The following is a 25512-nucleotide window of genomic DNA, read 5'->3' on the forward strand; positions in this document are numbered from 1 at the left end:
GTATCCATATTATGAAAAATATTATGAAAAAAATGTAACCGTTGCAACATTTAAACCGTGATAACCAATATTGCAAATTGGCATCGATATTGTTAAATGTTTAAACCGTTGCCACTGCTTGAAACATTTAGCCATCGTTATTTGGAATATGGAATAGAATTATTATGTTTTTTTAAAAGGTAGCATACAGTTCACAAGGAAAAAGGCGCCTTCACTAGCCTGCCAGTTAGAAAAAGGGTTTGTGTGTCTTGGCTAATTCTGCTAGGGCTGATGCCTTGTTCTCGAAAACGAAGCTTAGACCGTCGACGCAGAATTGGCTTCACAGGTTCCTTCTGTGTCGTCGTGCTTTGTGTCTTCCCCAAACTGCCCGACGGAAGACTTTCCAGAAATTTCTTCTTTAGCCTTAATGCTAGAGAATGTAGGCCCCGTGGCGGGGGGAAATGCGGCAGTCCACGGAGGTCCTGAAACCCACCGAGGCTCTTAGAGAGCCAGTTTGGCGTAGTGGTTAGGAGTGCGGACTTCTAATCTGGCATGCCGGGTTCGATTCTGCGCTCCCCCACATGCAACCAGCTGGGTGACCTTGGGCTCGCCACGGCACTGATAAAACTGTTCTGACCGGGCAGTGATATCAGGGCTCTCTCAGCCTCACCCACCCCACAGGGTGTCTGTTGTGGGGAGAGGAAAGGGAAGGCGATTGTAAGCCACTTTGAGACTTTGGGTAGAGAAAAGCGGCATATAAGAACCAACTCTTCTTCTTCTTCAGTAATATCAGGGCTCTCTCAGCCTCACCTCCCTCACAGGGTGTCTGTGGTGGGGAGAGGAAAGGGAAGGCAACTGTAAGCCGCTTTGAGATTCCTTCGGGTAGGGGAAAGCGGCATATAAGAACCAACTCTTCTTCTTATTCTTCTTAGCTGTGCCTCTGAATTTCGATCAGCTCCCATGCCTTAGGAAAAGTTAATCGCCTCCTTCCCTTCCCTCGCTCTCTTTCCTCCCCCAGATGAAATTTGTGGAGTCCATCCTCAGCAACAACACAACGGACGACCACTGCCAGGAGTTTGTGAATCAGAAGGGCCTGCTGCCCCTCGTCACCATCCTGGGCCTGCCCAACCTCCCTATAGACTTCCCCACCTCGGCAGCCTGCCAAGCCGTAGCCGGAGTCTGCAAATCGATATTGGTAAGGAGGAGAATACAACATTTCCCTTTCCAGAAGGTAACTATCGCTGCCACTAAGCGGGACCTACGTACGAGGTTCTGGAAAACCCTCCTCTTTAACTCCCTGCACCCCCAAAGATGCCTCCAAGGGGTGGCCACACTGTGGCTCTCCACAAGTCCATGAACTGCACTTTCCCTGAGCCTCTGCCAGCATGGTGCTGGCAGGTTCTCATGGGAATTGTAGTCCCTGGACATCTGGAGAGCCACAGTTTGGCCACGCCTGCAGTAGAAGCTTCCGTTATCTGTGTCATCACAGCTAACATGGTGTGTGTGTGGGGGGGGGCCTCGTTGTGGAGCGCCCAGAACCTCTCGATAGGGAAATAGACCTCGTTGGAAATAAAGCCAAGTCTCTATTGCTATCTTTTCTCAGCATTCCTCACAATCATACGTATTGTGTTTCTGTATGAAGGGGCTGCAGCCTCAGTTTTAGCACCAAAGTGGAGCTATCTAGCTGTTCACTTTTGAGCAACTTAAAAGGAGAGAGAGGGGAGGAATTTCCTGATTCACCTATGCCATATACCTATATAAACAGCACGTAAAGAAGACTGCACTATAACTCAGCTGTGTGGCATTTCTGCTGGGATATCTGTAATTTGCTCCCTATGAGACTGGCTGCAGTATTTGCCCCCCAAAGAAGCAGAGCTCATATTTATTTGTGAATGTCTTTCTGAATCAGCCTCTTGGCTGTTTACGTGGAGGTGTATATTGGTAACCCTGGGCCCAGTGAAGCCTTGGAGGTCAGGCATTTCAGAACAGGGTGTTCACGGGTCATCTTCCAGCGTCCTGTTAGAGCTCGTTTCACAGCCCTCTGCATTTATCAAGCATTCCTACTTGATAAAGCTGCAGAACTATGCAGACTAAGATCGTACCCCTAAGCGTACCTTAAGAACATCAGAAAAGCCCCGTTGGATCAGGCATGTGGTCCTTCGAGTCCAGCCTCCTGTCTCCCACAGTGGCCAACCAGCTCCTCCAGAGAGCCAACAACAGGGCATAGAGACTGAGGCAATGTAGCCTCTTGCCTCTGCGTTTCAGAGGCTTAGTACCTCTGAATTTGGAGGTTCCCTTCAGTCACCATAGCTCATAGCCATTGGTAGACTTACCCTCCATTAATATATTTAATCCCTTTTTTCCCAGTTGTTTATTCTTGTGGCCATCACTACATCCTCTGGCAGTGAATTCCACATTTGAATCGCTCCCTGTGCCATTATTTTATACCCAATGCAGTTTGGGGGGCTGCCTCGATACAGAATTTTGGCTCTCTCTTTTTAGCAAAAGGGTACCTGGCCCAAATCCATGAACTTGGGTTGAAAAGCTGTACATTGGTGATCACTGTCCTTTCCAGATGATGCGAGTTACCTGCAATCCTTTCTGTCACGGCTTTCAAGCCAGTTTGCACTATTAAAACGTATGCATTGCACCATGCTGGTAATTAAAAACAAACAGACAAGCTTATGGATTACCCTTTAAAGACTGACCTCAACAATTCGGCTTTGCATGCCCAGGTTCGACTGGGCATGGCTGTCATCAGCATATGCATTCCACAGGGTAGGGGACACAACTGAGAAGGCCATTTCCCTGGTGACAGCATAGTCAAGGAAAAATATTTCCCACCTGCCCAAACCACCCTCCTACCTAGCTACTGCCGCTCTTCCAGGGCCTAGGGGCTGAGGTAGCTTCCCTAATTTTGAAAGCCCTTTGACAGACTTGACTGGTTTCCCACTGAGGTCTTCTCTAGCTTTTTGCCTATAGTGCAGCTTACCAGCTCCTAATCCAAATTCTCATCATGATAACAGCGTAGTGATTCATGCTGGGGCATCCCCTCATTACTATTTACGGGTGTGGAAGCTGGAAGGAAAGAATGCGGATTCATTTGAAATACGGGGTTGGAGGAGAGTTTCGTGGCTATCCTGGGTTGCCAAAAAAGAGTTCTAGAATAGAGGCCAAACTCTCCCTGCTTGCTCAAATGGCTATTACGATGAGACAGGAATTGCGGGGAGAGACTAGGAACAGTTGAAGGCAGCAGGAGAAAGAGGAAGACCCAAAATGAGACAGATTGACTTAATGAAGGAAGCCATGGCTCTCCGCTTCAAAGACCTGAGCAAGGCTGTTAACAAGAGGACATTTCAGAGGCCATTAATTTATATGTTGTCGTAAATTGGAAGCGACAGCACTTCTCACATACACACACCAGTCCAACTTCTGTTGTGATGGCTGGCTAGTAGATTGCCCAGGCTGAAACTCCACGGCTTTCCTGCATGAACGTTAAGTGACCGTGCAACAGCCATCCAGGCTCAACCTGCTCCATTCTGCACTATGCGCTCATTTGAGGGGTGGGTAAAACGTGGAATCTCCAAAGGCATGCCGGTGCTTGGCTGATGTCTGCTCCAGGTTTGCTTTCTGGATAAGAGCGCCTTCAGCTGGCTAAAATGCTGGGTTTAGATGACCATGCCATGGAGAGATACCTCCTAGTGCCCGCTGGGGTGTGGGAGGGATCAGGTATCCATTTTATGCCTGCTTGAGAGTGGTGTCTAACAGTGTACATGCCCATATGTCTTCCCCTTTTGCGCTTTCGTTACTCATTTCCCCATGCAGGTTCAAGTGGAGTTCTGTGTTTAGCTTCTCAACAGGGTTTATAGCCTTTGACCTGTCTCCATATTCATGGACACAAAAAAAGACACAAGTGCATGGGTTCAGAGGAACCCCTTCCTTGTGGCTCAGTCAGTACCCCTCCCCTGGGATTCTAGTAATGCAGGATCCGAAATTTGAGAAGTGAAATCAAAGAACCCTGCTGGATCAGACCAGGGGTCCATCTGGTCCAGAATCCTGTCTCACAGAGTGGCCAACCAGTTCCTCTGGAAGACCAACAACAGGGCAGAGGAATGAGGCCTTCATAAGAACCTCAGAAGAACTCTCTTGAATCAGACCAGGGGTCCATGTAGTCCAGCCTCCTGTCTCACACCAGTTCCTCTAGAAGACCAACAACAGGGCAGATAGGCTGAGGCCTTCATAAGAACATACAAGGAGTCCTGCTGCATCAGACCAGTGGTCCATCCTCCCCAGCATCCTGTCTCACAGTGGCCAAATAGTTTCTGTAGAGGGCCAACCACAGAGCATAAAAGCTGAGTCCTTTATTAGAACATCAGACCTGCTGGATCAGACCAGGGGTCCATCTAGTCCAGCATCCCATCTCACACAGAAGCCCACCTGATCCTCTGAAGGGCCAACAACACGGGATAGAGAATGAGGCCTTCATGAGAACATCAGAAGAGGCCTGCTGGATCAGACCAAGGAGGGTCCATCTAGTCCAGCATCCTGTCTTGCACTGTGGCCTGCCAATTCCTCTGGAGGGGCAACAACAGGGCCTAGGGGCTGAGGTCTTCCTTTTATTTTGCCTTCTGACTCTAGTATTATTGACTCTGGATGTGGGAGTTCCCCTCACACCATAGCTGATGGCCAGTGATAGACATTTCTGCAAATCTGGTCAGTGCTTAAAGCAGGGGTAGTCAAACTGCGGCCCTCCAGATGTCCACGGACTACAATTCCCAGGAGCCCCCTGCCAGCATTCGCTGGCAGGGGGCTCCTGGGAATTGTAATCCATGGACATCTGGAGGGCCGCAGTTTGACTACCCCTGGCTTAAAGGATCAGATGGCCGGGAGGACCCAAAAGGGATGTCCAGCCTCTGCCAGAAAAAGTCCCTCTATCAGTCTTTTGACAGACAAAACCGCATAATCTTGTCTATGCAAGAAACAGAAAACTGCCGAGGGCTGGGGCAGGCAGCTTAAAAGAACTACGTTGCGATCTCTAAACTTTGAAAGCTCAGAAGGGTGAGTTTGGAGTGAGTGTATAAATACATTTTTAAGTGTTCTCCACACCACTGCCACAGACCAGCTTTGCAGAGCCGCCAGCCCGGTTAGATGGGGAGTAGTTTTTGTGTGTGCTGTTAGTTCTTATCGCTGAAAGTTGCTGGGCTTCGTCTTTTGGCCGCAACTTTCAAAAAACTGTTTTGCAATTTTGTTGACGGAGAGCCTCACAGCTGGCTTTGGCCCGGAGCAGTAGGTGCTGCTCTTAAATGACGGTCCTCGGTCAGCGATTGGTGGGCTGGGTTTTGAGGCAGAGATGTCTCTGCTTACTTCTAACAGAAGGCGCTCTGTGTTCTCTCCCCTAGACCCTCTCCCATGAGCCGAAGGTCCTTCAGGAAGGGCTGCTCCAGCTGGACTCCATCTTGTCTTCCCTGGAGCCTCTGCACCGGCCCATCGAGGCCCCGGGCGGCTCGGTCCTGCTGCGGGAGTTGGCATGCGCGGGTAATGTCGCCGATGCCACTCTTTCGGCCCAGGCCACCCCCTTGCTCCACGCCCTCACTGCCGCCCATGCCTACATCATGATGTTTGTCCACACCTGCCGAGTGGGACAGGTAAGAGCTGCCGCCCTCCCCCGGCCGCCCTGATCTTTCACCGGCACAGTGGCGCCAAGCAGCTTAGCCCTGTGCTGTCTCTCCCCCGACAGAGCGAGATCAGAGCCATTTCGGTCAACCAGTGGGGATCGCAGCTGGGCCTGAGCGTCTTGAGCAAGCTGAGCCAGCTCTACTGCTCTCTCGTGTGGGAAAGCACCGTGCTGCTGTCGCTATGCACGCCAAACAGGTAACAGGACACTCGGGGCTGGGGAGCCTTGGCACCCGTGAGGGTGGGGGACGTTTGGAGAAGTGGCTTCCTGCCCCTCCTGTGCTGTAGTTGGGAATTAGCTAGATTGATTTTTTGAAATCTCGTTTGAGCCAGCTTGGGGAGCAAAAAGCTGACAATCCTAAATTGCTCTGTGGGGGCCTGTTCAGTCATGGAGTTGTCCCCCTCCTGTCACCCATCAGAAGACTGAGAATTCATGTCAACACACGGGACAGAGAAGTCCCTTTTGTTCAGCTCCCCTAAGCCGCATCATCGAAAGTGGCAAGAGATTTTCCCCACCGCCCATCACTCCTCGTTGGAGCCCCCTTCTTGGCATAATTTGTGGGCAGGTGAAGGGAGCTCTCACCCCACAGGTGAGGCAATGTGGCAGCTCCAGAGTGTGCCGGACCATTCTGTCTTTATGGCTAGTGACTTCCTGCCACCCCACAAGACAGTGTGTGACTGTGCATGGCCTCATGGGAAAGGCCCTGATCTAATTCACAAGCTACTGAGTGGGAGGGTGTCCGGGACTCATGCCAATAAAGGGTGGCTGATTCCCTTGCATAATCCAACTTTTTGGATGGAAACACGAGCCAGTATGTGCCCAGGGAGGAGCTTCCTTGTCCTAACTACGCCTTGCTTGTCTGCCTTTGCAGTTTGCCTTCAGGCTGTGAATTTGGCCAGGCCGATATGCAAAAACTGGTCCCAAAGGAAGAGAAAACGACTCCCAACACCCCCCAGGGAGCCAAAAAAGCAGGTACGGTTTGGGGGGAGAGGGGTAGAGGAGCTGTTTTACATCCTCTGAATGTTTCCTTGCCGTAAGAGGGATATTTCAAGGTATCCCGGCATCTGAGGGATTCATGGTCTTTTTGTATCGTGGAGTGAGCATGTTGGGAGTGGATCGAGATAGCTGGGTTAGTCTGCAGGAAAGCGGTGAAAAAGAGCAAGAATCCAGTAGCTCCTCAAAGATTAGCATTTGTGGCAGATTCAAGTTGGTAGCTGTGTCGTTCTGAAGAAGCAGAGCAAAGTTTGAGTCCAGGGGGCATCTTGAAGACCAACGAAGTTTAATTAAAGATGTGGTCTTCGGTGCCCGGCCTCTTCAAAGGGCCAGATGGATTTCATCGCGTCTCAATAAAACAGCCTTCCCACTCCATGGACAATTTACGCCATAATCTAACTAGTTTATACAAGCCTCCAGCTAACACCCTGAACCCAGGATGTAAAGCGCAGTTAGCAGAATCGGGTTCAGAGACTTCCATTTATACATTCCAACACCTTTATACATTCTGGAACCCACACGTGAAGAATATAATTCAACTCAAAGCATCAGAACAAACCTTATGATAAGGAAACACTTGCAAAGCCTTGTATGAGATAAAATAAAAGCTTTCCCACAAACCCTTACCAGGCAGCACATACTCAAGCATCTCGGCCAGCCTTTCTCAACTTTTTTACAGTCGAGAACCCCCTGAAAACACTCTTCAGGCTTCCCGGGACCCCAGAAGTGGCACAACGGTGCAGAATATGGTTGGGAAGCAGAGCTGTGACCACGTCCACCCGAGTAGTTCTCCTTCCTTGGAGGCTTTTAAGCAGAGGCTAGATAGTCGTCTGACAGAAATGTTGATTTCATGAACTTTTATAGTCCCATTGTATACGGCACTGGTCAGACCACACCTGGAGTACTGTGTGCAGTTCTGGAGGCCTCACTTCAAGAAGGGCGTAGATAAAATTGAAAGGGTACAGAGGAGAGCGACGAAGATGATCTGGGGCCAAGGGACCAAGCCCTATGAAGATAGGTTGAGGGACTTGGGAATGTTCAGCCTGGAGAAAAGGAGGTTGAGAGGGGACATGATAGCCCTCTTAAAGTATTTGAAAGGTTGTCACTTGGAGGAGGGCAGGAGGCTGTTTCTGTTGGCTGGAGAGGAGAGGACACGCAGTAATGGGTTTAAACTACAAGTACAATGATATAGGCTAGATATCAGGAAAACATTTTTCACAGTCAGAGTAGTTCAGCAGTGGAATAGGCTGCCTAAGGAGGTGGTGAGCTCCCCCTCACTGGCAGCCTTCAAGCAAAGGTTGGATACACACTTTTCTTGGATGCTTTAGGATGCTTTGGGCTAATACTACGTTGAGCAGGAGGTTGGACTAGATTGCATGTATGTCTCCTTCCAACTCTATGATTCTATAGCTTAGGCAGATTATGGGTGGCAGGGCAGTAGGGACCGTGTTGGTTCCTGGCTCTTGTGGCCCTTTCTTGCATGCCCGAGGAATTTCTGATCACCGCTTGGAGATCAGGAGGCGTATTTTCCCCAGGCCAGATTGGCCAGGGATTCTGGTGTGTGTATGTGGCGGGGGGGGGGGGGGGGATATCACTGTGGGTGGTTTGTGAATTTCCTGCATTCTGCAGGGGGGCCCTGGAGGTCCCAACTCTATGATTCCCCACAATGAGACTGGTCGAACCCATCCTTTTGCCACCTCTTTCTGTAGATGGAGAACCGGAAGCCATGGCGGCAGGGAGCATGGAGGCCTCTGCCCAAGGCCTGCTGGAAGGCATCGGCCTGGACGGCGACACCCTGGCTCCGATGGAGACGGACGAGCCCAGTTCCTCTGACCCGAAGGGAAAGTCCAAGATCACGCCGGCTATGGCAGCCAGGATCAAGCAGATCAAACCTCTTCTGTCAGGTGAAGGCAGCAGGATCTCGGGGGCTGCTGGGCGTTGAGGGCTATGGCTTTAGGATATATTTTACCCCCACGTCTTATCCCCAATTGGGGTTGATTGTATCTGTGCTCTCGTTTTATGTTGTTTTAGGGGCTTTATTGGGGTTTGATTCATGTTGTAACTTGCCTAGAGCCTTCGGGGGGGGGAGGTGATTAATAAATTTAAATAATAATAATAATAATAATAATAATAATAATAATAATAATAATAATAATTCCTGTAATCCTCTTCCTTGCCTCGGGGTTGAAATTCTTCCTGTGCCCTTCAGCAGGGGTAGTCAACCTGTGGTCCTCCAGATGTCCATGGACTACAATTCCCATGAGCCCTGCCAGCAAACGCTGACAGGGGCTCATGGGGATTGTAGTCCATGGACATCTGGAGGACCACAGGTTGACTACCCCTGCCCTTCAGGATCTGCTTCCCTTTTCATGGGCCGAGAGAGGGTGCCAAAGCACAGCCCTTGTCTTTTAAGAAGCTTCCAGATCTGGACCAAATCGTGTAGAATTTCTTTGGGGAAAGGCTTTCCGGTCTCCAGGGCAGGTTCTCATTGCTCTCCTGTGCCTTTCAGCCTCCTCCAGACTGGGCCGCGCCTTGGCCGAACTGTTCGGGCTGCTGGTCAAGCTGTGCGTGGGCTCCCCGGTGCGGCAGCGACGGAGCCACCACGCCGCGAGCACCACGACGGCTCCCACGCCCGCGGCCCGCTCCACGGCCTCGGCGCTGACGAAGCTGCTGACCAAGGGGCTTTCCTGGCAGCCCCCACCTTACACCCCCACGCCCCGCTTCAGGTAAGCCCTGCCTCCTGCTGCTCGGGTGGAAGGAAGGAAGGAGGGCAGCTTTCCCCTCGGCTCTCAGTGGTGGTTTTCCCCCGAGGATGTCTTTTTGTGCCGCGAGATCGTTTCAGCGGTGAGATTTGGAAGGGTTTCTGAACTGGGGCTTTGCTTCCAGGCTGACGTTTTTCATCTGCTCGGTGGGTTTCACGTCGCCAATGCTGTTTGACGAGAGGAAGTATCCTTACCACCTTATGCTGCAGAAGTTCCTCTGCTCGGGCGGCCACAACGCACTCTTTGAGTAAGCAATTAAGCATTTCTCCGGCATGCTTCTTGTTGTCTTTAGGTGCAGAGGCTGGAATTGAGGGTCTGCGTTCAGCATCTCAGATAAGAAACGTGTTCTAGGATGCTAAGTAGGGCGGGGCAGTTAAGGTCTGTCGGTCCTGTCAGATAGCTGTTCCTCTTCTCCTTGGTGTTTGCGAATGACTACTTAAAAGAGTCAGGATGGTGTAGTTGTTAAGAATGTCTGGTTCAAATCCCGACTCTTACCATGAACACTCACTGGGTGACCCTGGGTCAATCGCACTCTTTCAATCTGACCTACCTCGCTGGTTTGTTGCGAGAGGACAAAATGGACGATAGGAGAATGGCATAAGCCTCTCAGAGTCCCCATTGGCAGAGAAAGGCAGAGTATACAGATACTTCAGTTTGGAGCTTGGAGGGGTTTTCCTGTAGGAGAAGACTCACTGATTACAATTGTTTTTTTTGTAAAAACCAGGCTTGGTTATTTGGTTTCATGGATCTGGCCCCTTTAACTAAGTGGCTGCACCTGTAACTGCCAGCTTCTGTAGACATGCTAATTGAAGGTGGCCCTCATGGCCACTTTGTGAGGTCCCCAGTCTGTGATGAGCATTGTGATACGTATTACTACTATTATAACTATGTATTATATACATATGTATTATATATATATACATTGGACCATAAGGAAGGCTGAGCGTCAAAAAATTGAGGCTTTTGAACTCTGGTGCTGGCAAAGACAAGGTGAACAAACCGGTCAGTCCTAGAGGAGATCAGCCCTGCCTGCTCCTTAGAAGGCCGTATCCTGAAGATGAAACTCAAATACTTTGGCCACCTCATGAGAAGGAAGGACTCCCTGAAGAAGAGCCTAATGCTGGGAGCGATCGAGGGCAGAAGAAGAAGGGGACGACAGAGAATGAGGTGGTTGGATGGAGTCACCGAAGCAGTCGGTGCAAACTTAAATGGACTCCAGGGAATGGTAGAGGACAGGAAGGCCTGGAGGATCATTGTCCATGGGGTCGCGATGGGTCGGACACGACTTTGCACCTAACAACAACCATTATATACTATTATATTATATTGGAAGGGATGTTTTATCGTAGCTTTGAAAAATTCTGAATTATTGTTTTTTGAAAGTTTATGTGGGTGTTTATTTACATTGTAGAGCAACCACAGACCAAGACCGACAGAAAGCGGGTTATTTAACCTAGGAATCCCGTTCTGGTTGACTCTTTATTTTGACCTTCATTAATAATACGGAGAGGACTGCTGCACAATATCGCCTTGTGATTTCTTTATTTCTTCTGAGTTTATTTGGGGAATCCACGTTGATGCATTTGAAAAAGATTCAATCACCCAGAACATAGGGGCCTAGAGTTTCATTTGTGTTGTGCTTAATCCATCCTTTCTCTCCCCCCTGCCCCCAGGACTTTCAACTGGGCCCTCTCCATGGGGGGCAGAGTGCCTGTGGCTGAGGGGTTGGAGCATCCGGACTTGCCCGACGGCACAGGAGAGTTTCTGGATGCCTGGCTCATGCTGGTGGAGAAAATGGTGAACCCTACCACGGTGCTGGAGTCGCCCCACTCCTTGCCTGTGAAGCTGCCAGGTGGGCAGAACTACCTGCAGTTCAGTGCTCTGCGTTTCCTTGTGGTGACCCAGAAGGTGAGCGGCTAGGGCTTTGCCCCCTTTTCAGCTACGCAAGCGCCATACGAAAGGGGGAATGCAGAGGTCAGTGGGCCATAGGTCAGTGCAGTGCAGTGCAGTGCAGTGCCATAGGTCAGTGCATCGGCCTGTGGGCCACGGGTGTTTCGTGGCTTGATCAAGCTTATCTGTCCAGGCAGGAATCTGGGGACACTAAAATACTTGCATTAAATTATTGGTGATTCCTTGGAGCACTAATGTGCCACATCAGGGTAATCCTTAGAACAGGCCTGGGACACTTTCTAATGTGCCCCATCAGGGATCTCCAACGCAGTGCCCCGGGGGCACAATGGCACCCATGGAGTTTTTGGAAAAAGGATATGGGACCGTTTGGGCGCCAGCCAAGTAGGGCTTCTGATTGCACATATGAGATCCGATTGGCTGCAAAGATTAAAATAACGTTTCACGACAGCTGCCACTTCAGTGTTTGTTTTATTCGTTTGGGCTTCTCAGGTGGCCATTTGGTGGTGGTGGCCCCCATCAAGCAGAATTCAAAAGATGCCCGCAGGCTTGCAAAGGTTGGGGACCCCTGTGCTACACACATATCCCTGACCTGGATAGCCCAGGCAAGCCGGATCCTGTCAGATCTCGGTGGCCAAACAGGGAGAGCCCTGGTTAGCGTTTGGATGAGAGACCAATAAGCCCAGGGTCGCTTTGCAGGTGGCAGGCAATGGCACCTCAGCTGCATTCGTTTCTTACTGTGACCTTGGTGGCCCAGGCTTGCCCTACCTCGGCAGCTAAGCAGGGTCAGCCGTGGTCAGTATTTGCGTGAGAGCGCTACTAAGGAGCGCCAGGTTCGCTACACAGAGAGGCCAACCACCTCCGCTCATCTTCAAAGCCGTTCAGGACTGCTGTAAGCTGGCCAATAGTTTTTGGCAAAGAAAATAAGTAGTTGAATAAGTAGTGTTTTAGACTTGCAAGCAGGTCTTCCTTTGTGCAGGCAAAAAAGTTATACAAAGCAGAAGGTAGCCTATTGGGAAACTCAGGTAGCCCAGGCCATCTAAAAGGTGCGCCCACGTTGCCTGCCTGTTCCTCGTAAGAATTAAGGCTCCTCTTCCAAACTCACCCTCTCTGCTTTGCAGGCAGCCTTCACGTGCATCAAAAACTTGTGGAACCGCAAACCCCTGAAGGTCTACGGAGGCCGCATGGCGGAGTCCATGCTGGCCATCCTGTGCCACATCCTGCGCGGGGAGCCCGTCATCCGGGAACGCCTCGGAAAGGAGAAAGAGGGAACTCGCAATGAGGAAGAGGCTGGGCAGGAAGAGGGCGGGGCCCGAAGGGAGCCTCAGGTGAACCAACAGCAGCTGCAGCAGGTAGGAGTTCTGGTCTCCGGATCTCGGTAGGGACATCACAGAACTGGGAAAAGTACAGAAGAGGGTCACCAAGATTGTTGGAACACCTTCCCTATGAGGAAAGGGACTTTTCAGTTTAGAAAAGAGAACCAGCTTGGTGTAGCAGCTAGGAATGTGGAATTTGCTGCCATAAGACGCAGTGATGGTCACAGGAATAAATAGAGTTAAAAGGGGATTAGATTAACGGAGTCTATTGATGGTTATCCGCCATTGTGTCTAAGTGGAACTGCCACATTCAGGGGCAGAAAGCCTCTGAATCCCAGAGCCAGGAGGCAATATCAGGGGAAGGCCCCCACCTCTAGCTGTTGGCCCTCTGGATGAACTGGTTGGCTGCTGCATGTAGCAGGATGTTGGACTAGATGGGCCACTGGTCAGATTCACCAGGGCTCTGCTTGTGTTTTTATGAATGCTTCAGAATATTGGTGGCCATCCAGAGGGACCAGTTAGTCACTGAGTCAGGCAGGCTGCTGGACTAGATGGACCCCTGGTCTGATCCCATGGGGCTCTCCTTAATTGTTTTCAGCTCTTCACAGAAGTGGTGTTCCAGCCCCAAGGCCCCTCCCATCCAAGGATGAGGCAGACCCCCCAAGTTTGGAGCTTCATCTTGCATTGCTAAGACCTTTAATTTGCTTATTCCTTTGCTTTTTCAGTTGATGGACATGGGCTTTACTCGGGAGCATGCCATGGAGGCTCTGCTGAACACCAGCACCATGGAGCAAGCCACGGAATACCTGCTGACCCATCCTCCTCCACTCATGGGCGGAGTTGTGAGAGTAAGGCTGTAACTTTGCTTCTCAGTAAGATTGGGTAGTTGTTCCCAATCCTGGGGAGCTATTCCCTAGGGAGGAAAATAATTTTCATCAGTGTGATGCGTTTCAATGTCAGGCTTTTTTGTGTCGCATCCACACAAGGGACCTGCCCCTTTCCTGCCTGTGGTTTGGACGGAACTGTCCAGCCTCCCCTTCAGCTAGAGTCAGGGTCCTTACAGAGTTGTCTCTGGGTTGTGCTGCAGGACCTGAGCATGTCTGAAGAGGACCAGATGATGAGGGCCATTGCCATGTCTCTGGGACAGGACATCCCCATGGACCAGAGAGCAGAATCCCCAGAGGTAATCCATCAACACACACACATAGTACTCTATGCAGTGTTTAGAATAAGGCTGGTGATGCTCTGGGAGGAAGGTGGGAGGGCTGGGGCCTGAGATTAGAGTGCCGCTAGGTCATAACAACAAGCCCAAAGGTGTCCAGTAGAGCAGCAAATGGTGAAGAAACAGTGATTTTGAGGCCATTGAGTAGATTCGTCTCCACCAAAGGCCTGTGTGAAGGCCACACCTCACAAGACGCTTCTGTCCTCTAGGAAGCTGCTTGTCGAAAGGAGGAAGAGGAACGCAAGGCCCGGGAGAAGCAGGAGGAAGAGGAAGCTAAGTGCCTAGAGAAGTTCCAGGATGCCGAACCCCTGGAGCAGGAGGAGCTGCATAACTTCACCGACACCATGCTCCCCGGCTGCTTCCACCTGCTGGACGAGCTGCCAGACACCGTGTACCGCGTCTGCGACCTCATCATGACGGCCATCAAGCGCAACGGGGCCGACTACAGAGACATGATCCTCAAGCAAGTGGTGAATCAGGTCAGGCCGCCTGTTCTCCTTCCGATAGTTCCTCTGCTAACCTTTATGTGTTTTTGCCGGTAGCGTCCTGATATACGCTAGGTGCTCTGGTGGAGGAAAGGGTTGTCAAAAAGTTCCTGTGCTTGATTGGAGTTGGAGCATGGGCTTTGAGAACCCCGGAAGGGAGAACCCGAGTTTTGGCAGCTCATGGGAATTGTAGTCCATGAACATCTGGAGCAGTGGTCCCCAACCTTTTTTAGGCTGGGGACTGGCAGGGCAACTGCCCTGCCTGCTCACTGCGCATGCGTAGCCGCACCCACGCATCGCGCATGCGCGGTCCGGCCCTGAATCCCTCTCCCCCCCCCCCCGCAGTAAGAAGCTTCCAGGGCCACAAGCTTGCGGCCTGTGAAGATTTTTACTGCGGGGGGGGGAGCGGGGAGAGAAACCGCGGCTCGGCGCCATGGCCTTCGCGGCCCGGCAACGGGCCGCGGGCCGCAGGTTGGGGACCACTGATCTGGAGGACCACAGGTTGACTACCCCTGATTTACGCTATGCTTGTTTTTTGGTCTGGTGGCTCCAGGACTTCTAAAATCTTGATGCGTTGAGCCTTCAAGGTCCCATTTTGCTCAGTGTGTGATTTGCCTCACATCCTTGTGAGAAAGCCGTACTGTAAATAAAGCAAAGCCAATAAATGGTGCGCACAAGATAGGAGGCAAGTCGCAGTGACCCACATGAAGGTGGGGAAATAGACGTGTATCTGCCCGTCAGGGAAAGTACTGCACAGGCTTTCCAATTCATATGGAGGGAAATCACATTTGAAATGGTGCTGGGACGATGAGAGCGTGCTCACTAGCTCAGCCTTGAGTGGAGTTACTGTGATACGTGTGGACGGTTTTGCACGAATGGGAGAGCAAGCAAGACTGAGGAGTTGGAGGATTCCGACCAGTCAAGCGAAGCTCTTCTTCCTGCACTCGGCATCTCTGAAAAAGTTCCTGTTTGGCAGCAGAGGATAGGATTCACAGTAATGGGCTTAAACTATGTGTAGAATGATACCGGCTGGATATCAGGAATTTTTTCCCCACAGTCAGAGGAGTTCAGCCGTGGAATGGGCTGTCTAAGGTGGTGGGGAGCTCCCCCTCACTTGGCCATCTTTAGGCAGTGGCTGGACAGAGATTTCTCCCAGATCTTTTAGGCTGATCCTGCCTTGAACAGGGGGTGGGACCAGATGGCCTGCAGGGCCCCTTCCCACTCTAGGCTTCCGTGAGTCTAGTTCAGCCGTGGAATGGGCTGCCTAAGGAGGTGGGGAGCTCCCCCTCACTGGTGGTCTTCAAGCAGCGGCTGGACAGATCCTTCTCCTGGATGTTTGAGGCTGATCCTGCCTTGAGCAGGGGGTGAGACTAGATGGCCTGCATGGCCCCTTCCCACTCTAGGATTCTAGGAGTCTAGTTCAGCAGTGGGATGGGCTGCCTAAGGAGGTGGGGAGCTCCCCCTCACTGGTGGTCTTCAAGCAGCGGCTGGACAGATCCTTCTCCTGGATGCTGGAGGCTGATCCTGCACTGAGCAGGGGGTGGGACTAGATGGCCTGGATGTCTAGTTCAGCAGTGGAATGGGCTGCCTAAGGAGGTGGGGATCAGAGGGTTGGACTGAATGTCCCCTTTCCACTCTAGGATTCTGTAATTCTAAGCTTGTTCCCTCCCGCCCCACTGAGTGCTGGGTGTAGTACCCTAGGCTCCTTGGTAGTTTTACTAGGCATTTGTTGATGGATTGAGGGCCCTAATCAGGACAGGCATTGATTTCCAGCCTCTGCCCCACTGACCACATGGCCTTTTCTTTGCCAGGTGTGGGAAGCTGCCGACGTGCTGATCAAAGCAGCGTTGCCCTTGACCACCAGCGACACCAAGACCGTCTCCGAGTGGATCAGCCAGATGGCCACTTTGCCCCAGGCCTCCAACCTGGCCACACGCATCCTCCTGCTGACTTTGCTCTTTGAGGTGAGGGGCCAGATTCACCGTGTCCCGTGCAGCAGCTTGGGCCGCGATCCATAGCTGGGGGGAAGGAGACGAAGAGGCTGTCGCGCTTGGACCTGCAGCTTCAGCGGTTGCCCTTGGAAGACTCAGCCGCCCAATCTGTTCCTTTGGATTCCTTCTTAAAAACCAGTAGATGTTAGAGCTGTCTGGTGGTTTTGCGACTGCTTCTGCTGTGGGCAGCCTGCTTACCAATGAACAGCACGTGGCCATGAGGAATTCTCTGTCCTCTTCCCTCAAGGAAGGCCTGGCATGCCCCATGTTTTCTCTTGTGATACTAGAAAGTCAGTCAGAGGGAGCAAGAGACCAGTCTGCTTGATGCAGGGGTTCTCAACCTGGGGGTCATTAAAGGATCTGGCATTTGGGACAGTCAGGATGCTGACCGTCCCCATCCATAGCGCCCTCCTTCACTCTCCTGTTTAGTGCAGGGGTCCCCAGCATGGTGCCTGTGGGTGCTTGCTTCTGCCTTTCCTAGCCACCCTCCCAGTGCTTTTTAGAAAGTGGCCGGGGAGAGATGGGGCCTTGGCCAAGAAAAGCTTCTAACTTGACCATTGGAGTTTTGAGTTTTAGAAGCGTAGCACAAAGCCGTGGCCGCCATTATTTTTTGTGGCTGGCTCCCCTTCCCGCGGCATCCGTTTTGCAGCCATGCCCACTGTGCTGGTTCAGAATTCCAAAGGTGCCCGCAGGTTGGGGACTTCCGATTTAGCGTGGCAAGTGAGCTAATCCCTCGAGCCCTTCCCCCGCTGCCCGGGAACCGACCTCTTTGCTCCCGCCTCCTTGCAGGAGCTGAAACTGCCTTGCGCTCGAGTGGTGGAGTCCAGCAACATCCTCAACATCTTGATCAAGCTTCTGGAAGTGGTGCAGCCCTGCCTGCAGGCCGCCAAGGAGCAGAAGGAAGTGCAAACACCCAAGTAAGCAAGGCATGCAGCCAAGGAGCAGAGTCAAGCAGAAGGGGCGGGGGGGGAGGGGGGGTCACTTTGGAAAAATGAGCCAGAAAGCTCTTATGGCAGACTCCAGTTCTGACTGTGCAGGGAGCGAATACATAGAGCCAGTTTGGTGTAGTGGTTAGGAGTGCAGACTTCTAATCTGGCATGCCAGGTTCGATTCTGCGCTCCCCCACATGCAGCCAGCTGGGTGACCTTGGGCTCGCCACGGCACTGATAAAACTGTTCTGACCGAGCAGTAATCTCAGGGCTCTCTCAGCCTCACCCACCCCACAGGGTGTCTGTTGTGGGGAGAGGAATGGGAAGGCGACTGTAAGCCGCTTTGAGCCTCCTTCGGGTAGGGAAAAGCGGCATATAAGAACCAACTCTTCTTCTTCTTCTTCTTCATCTGTGTGTGTCTCCTGGTTTGATCACCGAGAATGCATTGACTGTATTGGAAGTCCCATGCTCTGTGTCTTTCCAGCTTTGCCTGGTTGGAAGGCAATGTGGGCAGGGTCTTTATTCTGTTTGTTCTTTCTAGTTCTCCGATTGGGTGTAATCGTCGCTGCAGCTTCAGCTTCCTGAACTGACCCAAAGTCTTTTACTTGGGGCCTAATGTCTGAAAAAGGACATTGCAGAGCTGAAGGAAGTACAGAGGAGGGCAGCCAAGAGGATGAGGGGGTTGGAGCATCTTTCCAGGAGGAAAATGTAGAAGAGTCTGGAGCTTTTCAGTTTATGAAAGAGACAACTGGGGAAGGGGGGGGGTGAGAAAGGTTTATAAAACTATGCATGGGGTGGAGAGAATCGACGAAGAGAACTTTTCCTTCCTCTCCTAAAGTACTAGAACTCGAAGGCATCCAATGAAGCCAATGGGCAGTAGGTTCAGGACGGAGGAAAGGAAATACATCTTTACACAGAAAGTGATTAAAATGTAGGATTTGCCACCAGAGGATGTAGAGATGGATGAAGAAATAGACACAGGATAGATAGGTTCATAGAGGCAGGTTCAGTGGATACTACTATCTACCAGTGTCTCCTAGCCACGGCGACTGTGGGGAACCTCCATATTCAGAAGCACTAATCCTCTGCCTAGTGACAGCATCAGGGGAAAACTTTCGCCCCTGTGCCTTGTGGTTGGCTGTCCAGAGGAACTGGCTGGCCATCGTGTAAGGCAGGATGCAGGGCTAGATGGTCTGATCCAGCATCTTCTGATGTTCTCAGGTGGATCACCCCGGTGCTGTTGCTGATTGACTTCTATGAAAAGACGGCCATCTCCTCCAAGAGGAGGGCCCAGATGAACAAGGTATGTTTTTCCCAAGGTGTGGAGCAAGGGTAGGCTCTCACCAGAGGGGGAAGGAAGAGGGCAGATTCCTGGCCACGGAGAAAGGCCAGCGTGGGTGTGGGACTGCCAGCCTTCAGGTGGGGCGGGCCATCTCCTACATTCATAACTGACATCCATACTACAGACAACAGTTCCTCTGGAGAAAATGGGCTGTGTTGAGGGGTGAGCTCTGTGGCATTGCAACACACTGAGGTCCCTTATTTCCCCAAACCCTGCCCTGTCCTGGCCCCACCCAAGATCTCCAGGTATTTCTCAACCCAAAACTGGCAGCCCTACGGAGGGGGGGGGAATAGAAACGAATAGGGGCAGCATGTTTTATTTATGCATTTCAAAAATATTTGCGCCACATCTCTGCCTTACACACATAAAAAAAAAACAGTTCAAGTATAGTGAAACAACCCCCCCCCCCAATTGGTATTTATTTTTGGCTAATAAAGTTCATGGCCTCAAATAGCCATAAGTTTCTACCTCTCTGTACCTCCTGCCAGTCCAAGCACATATATTAGTTTTTCTTGGAGGAGTTAGAAGGGTATAGTCCGCTATGGTTTTTTAATTGTTGGAGTCTGTGGTGTATATTGATATGTCCGGTACGGATTTAAATGGGGTTTTAATAGGGTTTTAATTTAAGACAATCTGTAACCCGCCACGAGTCAGACATAAGAGTGGCAGGCAATAAGTCTAATAATAATAATAATAATAATAATAATAATAATAATAATAATACGCCCAGGCCACCTGAAGCCCAGATTTCTTGACTTGTGCAGCAGGACAAGTGAGAACAGCAAGCAGCTTAAAGCTGCAGCTTCAGTCGGGAGAGGAGCTCCATGGCTTGTTGTGAAGCTCAATTTTGGACAGTCTTGCTGCCCTCTCCTCTCCTGGTGGTGCTGCCACCACTCCATGAAGATAGGTTCTGGCCCATTTAGTCTCTGCGGGTTCTGACAGGCTGGCGATTCCGTCTCCCCCACCCCAGTACCTCCAGGCCAACGGGAACAACTGGCGCTGGTTCGACGATCGCTCCGGCCGCTGGTGCAGCTACAGCGCGAGCAACAACAGCACTATCGACACAGCGTGGAAAGCGGGCGAGACCAGCGTCCGCTTTACCGCCGGCCGCCGGCGCTACACGGTGCAGTTCACCACGATGGTGCAGGTAACATCCCCCGGGAGGCTGCGTCAGAGCTGGCCTCTTGGGTCTTACGGTGGCTGGGTTGGGGAAAGCTCACGGTGAATCGTGCTCTCAATCTCTAGTCACATCTGTGTCTCCCCCCTTCAGGTGAACGAAGAAACTGGGAACAGGCGTCCGGTGATGCTGACGTTGCTCAGGGTGCCCCGGCTGAACAAGAGCACCAAGGAAGCCAACGGGCAAGAGCTGGAGAGAACCCTGGAGGAAGGGAAGGAGGTCGAAAGCAAGCCAAAGGAGGAGAAAGCCAATGGTACAGAGCGTTTGGTTGCTGGGCTCTCTAGGAAGCAGCAGGGCAGAGCTTTGTATCCTCCAGACTGTTTCAACTTCCCCTGTCCTTCCCCCATCCAGATAACCCCGCGCCTGTCGAGAGCCTGGCCCCGGAGAAGGAAGCGCCCTCAGACGAGGCCAAGCCATCGGAGATCCTCATCCAGGGCCTGGCAGAGGAGATGGTGATGGTGCTAATCCGGGCCTGCGTCAGCATGCTGGGCGTGCCCGTGGACCCGGACACTCTGCACGCCACCTTGCGCCTCTGCCTGCGCCTCACCCGCCACCACAAGTACGCCATGATGTTCGCCGAGCTCAAGAGCACCCGCATGATCCTGGGCTTAACGCAGAGCTCCGGCTTCAACGGCTTCACGCCTCTCGTCACGCTGCTCTTCCGGCACATCATCGAAGACCCCTGCACGTTGCACCACACCATGGAAAAGGTAGGGCTGCCTTTCGTAAGAACGAGAGAGGCGAAGCCATGCTGGGTCAGGCCAGGGGCCCAGGCAGTCCAACCTTCTGTGTCTCACGGGGGCCAAAACCCAGGGACCCGCAGGAGGTCTACTACTGGGGCCAGAACACCAGGAGCCCCCGCCCATTGTGACCCCCCAAGCACCGTAGACAGGGCATCACTGCCCCAGGCATAAAAGAAGCCATGTTGGATCAGGCCAATGGCCCCTCCAGTCCAACACTCCGTGTTACACAGGGGCCAAAACCCAGGAGCCATCAGGGGGTCCACCAGCAGGGCCAGAACTTCAGAATCCCTCCCACTGCTGCCCCCCCCCCCCCAAACACCAAGAAAACAGAGCATCACCGCCCCAGACATAAGAATGGAAGAGAAGCCATGTTGGGTCAGGCCAGTGGCCCATCCAGTCCAACCTTCTGTGTCGCTGTATCTTGTGACTAATAGACATTGAGGGGACCTCCACTCCACATGTTCGTCCAATCCCCTTTTACCTCATTCTGTGCCAGCAGCTGTGGCCACTTCATTTCTTGGTGTGCCCAATGTATGCTGTGGCAAACATGTAGCCTTAAACTTTTCTTCTGGCGCCGACAGTTTAATAATGACAGTGATAATAAATTTTTGGTTATAACCTGCCCTTCCCTGGGACCTCGCAGCAAGTAAAAAAACATATTTAAAGCAGTAAAAAAATTGTGTGAAACATTGAAGTCCATAATAGATCCCTTAATTCCAAGCTGTCACCTCTTTATAACTGGAGTGTAGATTTCTGATTCTGATGTAGATCTAGCTGATGTTTTGAAGGGGGGGACCAGGATTTTGACGCTGTTTTGGGCCTCAGCCATAGGCCTGGCAGAACAGCTGTCTTTCAGGCCCTGCCAAGTTTCCACAGGGCCCTGATCTCCCCAGGAAGAGCATCCACCAGGCCCCGGGGCCAGGGCTGAAAACGCCCTGTCCTCACCTAAGGCCAGTTTGATATCTCTGAGGCCGGGGATCTTGCGCAAGTTTTGCCTCCAGGATCCTAAGATATTTGGGGGGACCTATCCTGTGCAAGCTGCTCTCAATTCCTGTCTTGAGGACGCCACGGGCTCTTCGGCCAGCATTGGCTTTCTCCCCCGTCAGTCCCCGGGCTTACTGCCCCCTCTTCCCTCCTTGGCTTTCTACAGGTGGTGCGCTCAGCAGCAACCAGCGGGGCAGGCAGCACGACCTCAGGCGTCGTGTCGGGCAGCTTGGGCTCTCGGGAGATCAACTACATCCTGCGGGTGCTGGGTCCAGCCGCTTGCCGAAACCCGGAGATCTTCACCGACGTGGCCAACAGCTGCATTCGCATCGCCTTGCCGGCTCCCCGGGGATCCGTGACCGGTGAGTAATCCAGAACCTTTCTGGATCCGCTGGATCCAGCCTGATGCTATTGGACGTGCATTGATCCAAACCAGAATCGTGCACCTGTGGGCCAGAAGTGGGGCTCCGGCAGAGAAGCAACTTGCTCACGCGTCGGGGTTTTAAGAAACCGACAGATTCCTCCCTGGCTCCGCTTCCCACTGCCTGCTGCTCTATTTCTTTTTTTCTTCTTCTTTCTCCTCTTGCTCCCCAAGCTTCAGACGACGAGTTCGAGAACCTGCGGATCAAGGGCCCCAACGCCGTGCAGCTGGTGAAAACCACTCCGGTGAAGCCCTTGCCACTCCCGGTCATACCTGATACGATCAAGGAGGTGATCTACGACATGCTGAACGCCCTCGCGGCCTACCATGCCCCCGATGAAGGTATGTGGCGGCCTGTGGAGAGGCAGCGGAATGCTACACGCAGGGGACACAAGGGCCTCTGGACTGCCAAAGTCTCCCTGTCTCGGCTCTTCCCCACTCCCTATTCCAAATTTATCCTTAGTCCTTGCTGTGCAGGGCTAGTCAAACTGCGGCCCTCCAGATGTCCATGGACTACAATTCTCATGAGCCCCTGCCAGCGTTCGCTGTCCATGGACATCCGGGGGGGCGCAGTTTGACTACCCCTGCCTTGGAAATAGGAATTCCAGTCTTCCAGCTGCGTAAATACCTTACTCTGGCCCAGACTCAAAGTTGACAACTTGCAAAGAAGCAGAGGAAGTACCTCACCTCTCGATTCCCATCCCCCATCTACCCCCTTCCCCCACACACACATGTTGACTTCACGTCATTGGCTAGACCAGGGTTTTGTGAAACCATGGGGTTTTTTGGCAGTCCTAGAAGAGTTTCTCGAATGGATGGACAAGATCTCTGTCTTGGAGGGGTTGCGTTTCAGGCGACTCTACTCCAACCACTCGGGTTAACATGATCATACGTGGTCATGTCAACCCACCCGCCCCCTCCCCAAATGGCCAGTGATGGACCGGAAGGGGAGGGTGTTCTGCACAATCATCCACTTCAGGGGTTTCTCGAAGCCTGAAGGATGTTTTAAGGGTTTCTCAGTGGTGAAAAAGTTGAGAAAGGCTGGGCTAGGCTGAAATTGGGCTTGGCTGCAGAGGAGAGGACATGCAGTAATGGGTTTAAACTACAAGTACAACGATATAGGCTAGATATCAGGAAAAAAATTTCACAGAGTAGTTCAGCAGTGGAATAGGCTGCCTAAGGAGGTGGTGAGCTCCCCCTCACTGGCAGTCCTCAAGCAAAGGTTGGATACACACTTTTCTTGGATGCTTTGGGCTGATCCTGCATTGAGCAGGGGGTTGGACTAGATGGCCTGTCTGGCCCCTTCCAACTCTATGATTCTATGAAATCTCAGGTTTTTTACCTTGCTTGAGGCTTTCATTCTTCACTTATTGTCCTGGAGAAAGGACGCTGCTTGGCCTCTTGGTTTTGGCCCCCTATGACCTAGATGTTGCCAGGACCCTGAAACTTTAAATCCGCCACCTTTGCCTTATTGGTTCACTGTTCCAAGAGCAGGGCAGAGTTCATGCTTCCTGTAATTGAGTCCGTATCAGCTTGGACTTTCCTGTCTGAATTTTCCACCCAAAATGAGTGCTCCAATTTCATAATAACAGCACTACAGCAAGCTTTTTTCTAAATAGAATCTTCCCAAATGGGAATTGCGTGTCCATTAAAAGAAAAGATTCTTGACTTTCCATGTAGATGCAGAAACTTCCCCGGTGCCAGAAAATGCTCTTTGGGCTAGATATTCTGTTGGTGTGGTACCTTGGGTGTCCCGAGTCACACTCTACACAATTCTTTGACCTTGAGAAAGTTTTCCTTTGGCCACTCCCCTTTTGGTTCAGCAGCCTCCCCCCCCCCCAGTGAAGTGAAGACAGCTTGTGCTGCAGCCCAGTATGTACCCATTTCATTCATCCTTTGAAAAACTTCTACCCAAGTGCACTGTGGTTCAGCCAGTCATGGTGTCTAGGAGTGTTCTCCCTGCATAGTCCCAGCCCTGTGCAAATAACGGCTGCCCTCTCCTCTCCCTCTCCCAGCAGCGGAAAAGTCAGAGCCGAAGGTGGCCACGGTCAACCAGGAGGTGAGCCAGATCCTGCAAGACATGGGCGACGATGTGTATCAGCAGTACCGCTCTTTGACACGTCAGGGCAGCGACTTCGACTCCCAGACCGGCTTCGGCATCAACGTGAGTCTCTCTCTGGGCCGCTTCTCTCTGGCCCTTTCCCTTTGGGAGCAGCTGATAAATCCGTACCATCTCTCTCCAGAGAACAAAAGTCTTCAAGATTCACAGCTCTTGATATTTCATTATTAGCCCTCTGAGAAATCGTCCCTTTTAGATTCCTACACTTGCACAGTCAAAAGCTGTAAAAGTCTGAGCTATCCGTGTCATGGTTCTGATACTGGTCGAGAGCCAGCACAGTGCAGTGGCTAAGAGTGGCAGCCTCTCATCTGGAGAACTGGGCTTGATTCCCCACTCTCCCACATGCAGCCAGCTGACCTTGCGACATTCACGGTCCTATTAGAGGTGTTCTCACAGAGCAGTTTCTCTCAGGGCTCATTCCGCCCCAACCTACCTCACAGGGTGCCTGCTGTGGGGCGTGGATGAGTCAATCATTGTAAGCCGCTTTGAGACTCCTTTGGACAGTGTAAAGCGGGGTATAAAGCCCAAATCTTCTTGTAAGCGGCAAGGGAAGCCTGCGGAGTTGGTTCCCTTTGGAGTTTTGTGGGGATCGCCTGCCCCCATCACGTGAAGCCATTAAGTCCTGTCCCGCTCATCACCTCCTCTTCCTCCTCCTCCTCCAGGCTCAGGTTTTTGCAGCTGACAGTGCAACAGCAGAGACTCCTCAGTCCGGGACGCCCCAAGGAGACGGTGAGTGACATCTTCATCTTCGTGGTGTCTGTGCATTCCCACATGGGTATCAGCGGAGAGGAACTAGCAAGTTTATCTAAAGAAAAACACTCCCAGGAGTGCCGACCCCCATTCCTGTGACAGTCTGAGGAGATTTTTCCCGCCCAAATTCACCTGATGTGTTGAGGGGTCAGCACTCCTCCTTCAGTTCCTTTCTTGCCACCGGTGGGAAAGGTTCATCAGCGAGTTACTCTGCGCCTCTTCTTCTGAAGTAAAACGTTCTGACTGAAATATTGGAATTTGATTTTTGGACTGGAGTCGACTATGGCTTTATTGGAAAAGTGTCAGGAATGTGGTGCCAAAGTGACACGGAATGATGATCATTCAGTAGGTCTCCTCTGTCTGGAACGGAGATGAGACTGAGTGGAATGCCTCTCCCGTAGAAATCATGTTCTTGCGCTTTGTTCCCTCCTTCCCCCCCCCTTCTCTCTCTACTGAGCAAAGCAGTTCACATCCTGAGCAGAACATGACTGCTGTAACCTTAAAATGGGCCACAGGCAGCTCCAGGTTGCAGCTGAGCAGGGCTTCTTGTGTTGAGAACCCCACCGAGGGCACCGAGCCAGCTACACTGGCTCCAGATTGGAGACTGGATCAGATTCAAGGTTTCAGCTCTGATGTTTGAGGCCTTAAAAGGTCTGGGATCCCCATATCTTTGGGACTGCCTCCTGCCCTATTCCCCTCTTCAGAGAATGTTAAAAG

General features: G+C 51.9%; 1 protein-coding gene across 15 annotated transcripts in view; it reads left to right on the forward strand.

Annotated features, from left to right (window-relative positions):
• The window catches only part of HUWE1 (HECT, UBA and WWE domain containing E3 ubiquitin protein ligase 1), a 118806-nt gene that overhangs the window by 53543 nt on the left and 39751 nt on the right, over window positions 1-25512 (forward strand). For 6 of the 15 annotated variants that reach the window (XM_077329567.1, XM_077329577.1, XM_077329569.1 and 3 more), the window contains 22 exons: window positions 998-1210; window positions 5379-5624; window positions 5717-5850; window positions 6525-6625; window positions 8356-8550; window positions 9156-9372; window positions 9533-9655; window positions 11082-11316; window positions 12438-12668; window positions 13358-13480; window positions 13720-13815; window positions 14064-14333; window positions 16151-16303; window positions 17120-17247; window positions 18481-18562; window positions 19572-19748; window positions 19872-20031; window positions 20130-20488; window positions 21672-21866; window positions 22091-22268; window positions 23942-24090; window positions 24708-24774. In XM_077329567.1, coding sequence (XP_077185682.1) covers window positions 998-1210; window positions 5379-5624; window positions 5717-5850; window positions 6525-6625; window positions 8356-8550; window positions 9156-9372; window positions 9533-9655; window positions 11082-11316; window positions 12438-12668; window positions 13358-13480; window positions 13720-13815; window positions 14064-14333; window positions 16151-16303; window positions 17120-17247; window positions 18481-18562; window positions 19572-19748; window positions 19872-20031; window positions 20130-20488; window positions 21672-21866; window positions 22091-22268; window positions 23942-24090; window positions 24708-24774 — 3832 coding nt within the window. Of the gene's footprint in view, window positions 1-997; window positions 1211-5378; window positions 5625-5716; window positions 5851-6524; window positions 6626-8355; window positions 8551-9155; window positions 9373-9532; window positions 9656-11081; window positions 11317-12437; window positions 12669-13357; window positions 13481-13719; window positions 13816-14063; window positions 14334-16150; window positions 16304-17119; window positions 17248-18480; window positions 18563-19571; window positions 19749-19871; window positions 20032-20129; window positions 20489-21671; window positions 21868-22090; window positions 22269-23941; window positions 24091-24707; window positions 24775-25512 lie in introns of all 15 variants that reach the window. The other 9 variants (XM_077329574.1, XM_077329575.1, XM_077329571.1 and 6 more) reach the window with 6 other exon arrangements.

This window comes from Paroedura picta, chromosome 3 (genome assembly GCF_049243985.1).
Source record: "Paroedura picta isolate Pp20150507F chromosome 3, Ppicta_v3.0, whole genome shotgun sequence".
Taxonomy (NCBI): domain Eukaryota; kingdom Metazoa; phylum Chordata; class Lepidosauria; order Squamata; family Gekkonidae; genus Paroedura; species Paroedura picta.